Source organism: Temnothorax americanus, unplaced genomic scaffold (genome assembly GCF_048541705.1).
Source record: "Temnothorax americanus isolate GAGA-0224 unplaced genomic scaffold, ASM4854170v1 Scaffold151, whole genome shotgun sequence".
NCBI classification, from domain to species: Eukaryota; Metazoa; Arthropoda; class Insecta; order Hymenoptera; family Formicidae; genus Temnothorax; species Temnothorax americanus.
In genome coordinates, this window is record NW_027509288.1 from 213184 (window position 1) to 221155 (window position 7972).

Sequence of the window (7972 nt, forward strand, 5' to 3'; positions counted from 1 at the left end):
ATATCACACACTTTATCGCGTGTGATGTGTGTCCGCCGTTTTAAGACGTCTGTAAGTGTGTTACTTTTTCACGCACAAATAGATGTTTGATTATATTAGCGTGTATGACTTGTCACACAGCTGGAGATGTGTAATTTAATGCAGTCCTCTTAATACCAGAGGAATTATAATACTTTAAAACAAAAAAAAATATTTATTTCGAAATTTTATTACTATTTTTTAACTAAATTTGTTTCTTAAGATGCAGTCTATAATTATAAATATTTTTTCGTATTTGAAAAAAGCACTTACCTTGGTGGGATTCGAACTCGGGACCTCTGGATCGTGAGCCAACTGCCTTACGTGGTAGACTATTTCTTAATTTGATGTAAGTGTTATATATAGTCTACATATGGCATAACCAGCGCCAATATATAATTTTTCAAAAATCATCTTAAGAAACAAATTTAGTTGAAAAAAAGTAATAAGATTTTAAATTAGTTATATAATATAATATTTTTTAATGTCGGGTGAATGTCATTTTTTAAATTCGGCTCATTACGAAATTTTGTGTTCGTAAATATATTTATGAAAAAAGTATATTTATAAAGTTAAAATTCTTATATCATTATTCTTATATCAAATCCATACACACACACACACACACGCACGCACGCACGCACGCACGCACGCACGCACGCACGCACGCACGCACGCACGCACGCACGCACGCACGCACGCACGCACGCACGCACGCACGCACGCACGCACGCACGCACGCACGCACGCACGCACGCACGCACGCACGCACGCACGCACGCACGCACGCACGCACGCACGCACGCACGCACGCACGCACGCACGCACGCACGCACGCACGCACGCACGCACGCACGCACGCACGCACGCACGCACGCACGCACGCACGCACGCACGCACGCACGCACGCACGCACGCACGCACGCACGCACGCACGCACGCACGCACGCACGCACGCACGCACGCACGCACGCACGCACGCACGCACGCACGCACGCACGCACGCACGCACGCACGCACGCACGCACGCACGCACGCACGCACGCACGCACGCACGCACGCACGCACGCACGCACGCACGCACGCACGCACGCACGCACGCACGCACGCACGCACGCACGCACGCACGCACGCACGCACGCACGCACGCACGCACGCACGCACGCACGCACGCACGCACGCACGCACGCACGCACGCACGCACGCACGCACGCACGCACGCACGCACGCACGCACGCACGCACGCACGCACGCACGCACGCACGCACGCACGCACGCACGCACGCACGCACGCACGCACGCACGCACGCACGCACGCACGCACGCACGCACGCACGCACGCACGCACGCACGCACGCACGCACGCACGCACGCACGCACGCACGCACGCACGCACGCACGCACGCACGCACGCACGCACGCACGCACGCACGCACGCACGCACGCACGCACGCACGCACGCACGCACGCACGCACGCACGCACGCACGCACGCACGCACGCACGCACGCACGCACGCACGCACGCACGCACGCACGCACGCACGCACGCACGCACGCACGCACGCACGCACGCACGCACGCACGCACGCACGCACGCACGCACGCACGCACGCACGCACGCACGCACGCACGCACGCACGCACGCACGCACGCACGCACGCACGCACGCACGCACGCACGCACGCACGCACGCACGCACGCACGCACGCACGCACGCACGCACGCACGCACGCACGCACGCACTCACGCACGCACGCACGCACGCACGCACGCACGCACGCACGCACGCACGCACGCACGCACGCACGCACGCACGCACGCACGCACGCACGCACGCACGCACGCACGCACGCACGCACGCACGCACGCACGCACGCACGCACGCACGCACGCACGCACGCACGCACGCACGCACGCACGCACGCACGCACCGCACGCCCGCACGCACGCACGCACGCACGCACGCACGCACGCACGCACGCACGCACGCACGCACACACACACACACACACACACAAGAGAGAGGGCCTCATTAGACAAAAATAAAAAAACCTTTTTTATAGCATCCCTAATAAATAATGATCGGAATGTGCTTCCATCAAAGACTTGTTCATCTTGTTCATCCGTTCGTAATAAAGAATACTGTATAATTGGCACTACACTTCAATGTGCACACAATTCGCACACAGCCACAGGCTCGTCGTATTCTAACCTCAAAGAGTTGCTGATGCGTACCTGCATGATATGTGACTTGGTCAGTGTGTGACTAAGTAAGTGTGTTATATTATACTCAGTGTGTAACTTTCCCCAAAATGTGTTATATTCACACACATAGAAACATTACACATGTGTGAATACTATAGTGCTTGACTATTCATACACTTGTGGATGTTTTACTAAATTCACACGTTGAAGTGTGTGTTTTATACACATTCCCTAGTGCGTTTCCCTGTTTTTCACACGTGCACATTGAGACACAAGTGCATGAACGTTTGAAAAATCATACATTACACACGTGTGACGCATTAATATTCACACATGTGTGACAGATCTACTTCTAACAGTGTACTTGTCACTCGGGCACATGAAATGGATAGATAGCGTGAATGACAATGACGGAGATTTGCCGGCGTGTTACCTGCCCCATCACTGCGTGCTAAAACCTTCAAACGAAACCACTAAGTTGAGGGTGGTCTTCGATGCTTCGTGCGAGAGTTCAACCGGAGTATCGCTGAACGACGCGCTTATGGTCGGCTCGACGGCACAGCAGGACTTATTCTCTATCATTTTGCGATTTCGTACGCTCGCGTTCGTTTTTTCGGCGGACATTGTCAAAATGTATCGCCAGATACTAATCAATCCGAAACAAACTAAATTGCAGCGTATATTCTGGCGAGACCACGCCGGCTTGATCTTACGAATAGGCGAATTATTAACAGTAACATACGGAACGGCAGCCGCCGCGCATCTAGCAATCAAAACCCTTGAATACTTAGCGGAGACCTACACGAAACAGTTTCCCGTAGGAGCGGAGCATATAATGCGCGATTTTTACGTTGACGACATGCTATCGGGTGCCGATACGCTCGAGGAAGCACTAAAAATAAAGAGTGAGGTCGTGGAAATTTTGAGTCGCGGCGCGTTTCAGTTAAGCAAATGGTCCTCGAATCATGTAGCTCTGTTAGGTGAAGATCAAAACAAACATAACGCCGATGTTCAAATCGACAGGGAATCGACGTCGCGCGTCCTCGGAATTGTTTGGAATCCGTCTACGGATACATTCCGTTTCGCAATTGAGCAGCCGGCAAACACGAATAAGATAACGAAACGTATAATATTATCGGAAATCGCGAAGCTGTTCGATCCGTTAGGCTTACTCGGCCCGGTCATCATATTACCGAAAATATTGCTCCAAGAGATTTGGCAACTGAAGCTGCAATGGGACGAATCCATCCCGCTGGATTTGCATACAAGGTGGTCCGCGTTTAAAGAGCAATTGACCGCGCTGAATGAATTGAGAATACCGCGATTCATCAAGGAACGCGGCGAGCATTCGCGATTTCAGATACACGGATTTTGCGACGCCAGCCAGCGAGCGTATGGCGCGTGCTTATATATTCGGAGGCAAATCGGGGAGAATGAATTTCGCGTCGACCTGTGGTGTTCAAAGACTAGAGTCGCGCCTCTGAAAACGATTTCCATTTCTCGGCTGGAGCTTTGCGCGGCGCTATTGCTAGCGCAATTATGGGACAAGGCGCGATCTTCTATCGAGGTGGGAGAGGCGCAGTCCTTTTTATGGTCGGATGCCACAATAGCATTGCGGTGGATTTCGTCGTGCTCGAGGAAATGGTCGGTATTTGTTGCAAATCGCGTCGGCGAAATACAACGGCTAACACGCGCTTCGGACTGGCGGCACGTGCCGTCAGCGCAGAATCCCGCCGATTTGTTGTCTCGAGGTATCTACCCGCATGAGATTCGGAGTTCGGCATTGTGGTGGCACGGCCCCGAGTTTTTGAGGGAGAGCGAGGCCGCGTGGCCAAGGGATAATCCATACATCTCCGAATCTGAGATGCCCGAGATGCGAAGGACCGTTGCCGTCGCTGTTGCGGCAACGGCGAATCCGTTCGTGGAGCTGGCGCACAGATGCTCCAGCTTAAACAAATTGTGCAGGATCATGGCCTATTGCCTGCGATTTCTCAAATCGCATCTTCACCCGCACAGAGAAGCAGGCACTCGTGTCTCACACGAAGAAATCTGCACCGCGCTCGACTGCTTATGCAAGAACGTCCAGAGAGACGCGTTTTCCAGCGAAATCCACCAATTAGAAGAGGGGGTCTCGCTTACTTCCTCCAGTTCTTTGACTTCGTTAGCGCCATTTTTGGACGAGCGGGGATTGATCCGCGTCGGGGGGAGACTGGGAAATTCCGAATTGTCGTACGGTGCCCGCCACCTGATCCTACTTCCAAAAAATCATCGGCTTACTTATCTTATAATAGAACGAGAGCACAGGCGTAACCTTCACGCGGGATTGCAGGGCATCATAGCCGCGGTGCGACAGAGCTTCTGGCCGCTTTCCGTGCGCTCCGTAACGCGGAGGATTATTCGACAGTGCGTCGCCTGTTTCCGATGTCGTCCCGTTACATCTGAAGCAAAAATGGGAGTGCTGCCCCCGCCTCGTGTAACACCGTCTCGGCCATTCTCAAATTGCGGAGTTGATTACGCAGGTCCGCTTATCGTGCGAGAAGGCAAGCGTCGAAATGCTCGTAATAGCAAGGCATACGTTTGCGTCTTTGTGTGCCTCGCCACAAAGGCAGTACACTTAGAAGTAGTCAGCGATTTAACGACCGAAGCATTTCTGGCTGCCTTCAAGCGCTTTATTTCGCGTCGAGGAAGCCCGTCTTCCATGCATTCCGACAACGGTACTAATTTCAAGGGCGCCTCCCGCCAACTGTCGGAATTATATGAATTCTATAGGTCAGATAAAAATCAAGACAAAATAAAACAATTTTGCTGCGATCTAAGGATATCTTGGCAATTCATACCGCCCGGAGCCCCGCACTTCGGCGGGTTATGGGAGGCCGCGGTAAAGTCCGCGAAATATCATTTGCAGCGTATCGCGGGCGACTCGCATCTCACTTTCGAGGAATTGCAAATGACACTGTGCGAAATAGAGGCAATACTCAATTCGCGTCCGTTAACACCGCTGAGCTCTGATCCGAACGACTTATCGTATATTACGCCGGGACATTTTTTGATTGGCGATGTCTTGAACGGTTTTCCTTGCCGAGATTTGACCGACATCAACGAAAACAGATTGGTGCGCTGGCAAAGAATCGAACAACTCCGCCAGCACTTTTGGAGTCGCTGGAGCCGCGAATACTTGAATCAGTTACAGCAGCGGCATAAATGGGCTACCAGCAAGGGCGAGCAACTGAAGGTCGGGCAGATGGTGCTAATCATACAACCTGGTGTGCCGCCTCTGCAATGGATTTTGGGCCGCGTCACTGAGACGCATCCTGGTTCCGACGGCACCGCTCGATCGGCAACGGTGGCCACAACCAAGGGATCAATTGTCCGGCCGCTGGCCAGACTAGCGATCTTGCCGCTAGAAAATTCGAGTCAATAAATTCCGCACTCGCGATTGAAATAAAGAATTGAGAAATTTTATCCGTATCCCTGACTAGGCTGAGAGCCGCTAATGTTCTTTGACAAGTAAACGTTTGACTAAATTTGTATCTGACGAATTTCATTATTTATTTGTACTAATTGAATTATTGCCTGTGCACGTTCATTCAATTTATTATGTTTAATCTATTATCATTTCATTTGTATTATATTTATTCCTGTAGTCATGCTACTGATAGAATCATATTATTAGACCATGTATTATATTCGTACTCAGATGTATTATTCGTAATTTAAGATTGTAAGACAAGGTCTTCCAAGGCGGGCGGTGTTTCGTATTCCACATCCTTTACATCGACGTCGAGGCATATTATTTCGTATCTCATATTATTTGTATTTATTTCGTGTCAACCGTTATACCTTAGGATTGTGTCGAGTCATAACATCGCGTCAACGATGATTTTGAAAATAATCGGGGGGCTCCGACAATTCCCGGAGCCTTCGGATAATCTTGGCTATATATACCTCCCCGAACGGGAGGATCGGACACTCTCAATTCTGTCTTCGCCTCTAAATATTGGTCTCCAGCACAATACAAAGCACCGTCTTTCCGAATCAGTGACGAGATCAATATACGCAATTAAACGAGAGTCGAGAAGTAAGAGAAGTCGCAATCATTTAAAAACCACTCCAAGCTGCCTGCTTTCCACGCGAGCGTGACCGCATCATCAATAATTAGAGGCACGTGCCTCGCCTTGCGTCGACCGAGGAGCTGCCCGGGACTATACGCGAGGAACTTAACAAATATGTTATTGCAATAATACCCTAATTTCTTTAAATTTTTGTGTATACATTTTTTTGAAGCTTTCATGTGTACACAATTATTTAAAGAAATTATAATACTATTGCAACAGTATATTCTTGAAATCAAATCAAGTCAAAAAGTCCTGTACCACTTTTCACTCCGACGAACATTTATTGACAAACATTGTAAGGTGGTCCTTTCGTGAGAACAAGTATTAGATAAGTACCTAAATTTGATATATGTTAAATATACAGTAATAAGGAACATGTGTACAAAAAATCAAGTAAGGTTACCGACACTTTACAAGAAGTAAGTCATTCTAAATGTGCGTTTGCGGAGCGTGCCATTGTCATTCTATCCTTGTTTACATCTAATGAACGAGAAAGATAGAATGATGCAAATCGCCACGGCCGAGGTTTTCAACGAATAATACATGATAATACATTATTATTCATGTCTTAAAATATTCCCTGAAGTTTCCGGATTTCGTACATACCTTGAAAATAAGGGCTTGCCGAATGTTTTGCTCTGATATATGAGGTTAAATAAGTAGTGGATCCAATCGCATATTGCTTTACTCGTACTGTCATGCCTGACCTAACCTAAATCGAGTCCAACCGCACTACTATTGTGATATTTTTTAAATTAGTAAATAATTAAATACGATTAAATCGTGCGTGTAAAATCATGTTATATTATTATAATTATTGGGATGTTGTGTAATGTTTGTCACTATGTTTGTTTTCAATTACCTCATGACGGACTGTTACTTGACTAGCTGGGTCCGCGAAAGAACCACCTTGTAAGCTAAATATTGAAAAAGATACCAAGTTTTTCTTGAATATCTCAAAAAGTATAAGGCAAATAAAAAAATGTTTCAGAGAAAAGTTGTTCATATTAATTAGTAGAAAAAGATGATACCATAAAAAAGGGGTTTCTATTTAAATAATTTGACTTGGATCCTATTAGGCTTAACACAGGTCCCGGGTTCAAAATCTAATAAAATTGTCTATTGGTCCTCCTTGAACTCTCCAACTTTTATCTGAAACATTTTTTCAATAAATTAATACTTTCTGAGATAATTATAGCGGAGATGATTGGCACACGAAATAAAAATCACCCTGTTTATTTCATACATAATTACATATTAAAATATAAGAGTACGGGGTTAAGTATGACGTGTTCCGATATTCACTGTCTATACTAAAAATCTATGGTTAATGTTATACATACACTTTAAATTTTCAGTACTGGATATTAAAATATTGGAACGCAGTTTATACCAAGTTTAAATTTTTCTTACTTATGTATCTAATAAATGAAGCTGTCGCTCAGAAGAGTTTGATAGAAATCAAACTGCTTGGTGCTGCTCTGCGTGAACTTCCACTGATGGAAAGCAACGTAACACTGCAACATAATACAAAAACAGTAATTATTATTTACATCTAATTATATATTTTAAACATAAAAGTAGGTTAAGTATGAATCTGTATTGTCATATTCACTATATCTATATACTGAAA

General features: G+C 47.4%; 1 protein-coding gene across 1 annotated transcript; it reads left to right on the forward strand.

Moving 5' to 3' along the window:
* Positions 1-2603: 2603 nt before the first annotated feature.
* Positions 2604-5645, forward strand: LOC143895318 (uncharacterized). Its single transcript, XM_077402359.1, has one exon. The coding sequence runs from the start codon at positions 2604-2606 to the stop codon at positions 5643-5645; it is 3042 nt and encodes a 1013-aa protein (XP_077258485.1).
* Positions 5646-7972: the final 2327 nt, after the last annotated feature.

Bases quoted from the DNA above. Each gene is read 5' to 3' on its own strand.
- LOC143895318 (XM_077402359.1), top strand. From the start codon at position 2,604: ATGAAATGGATAGATAGCGTGAATGACAATGACGGAGATTTGCCGGCG.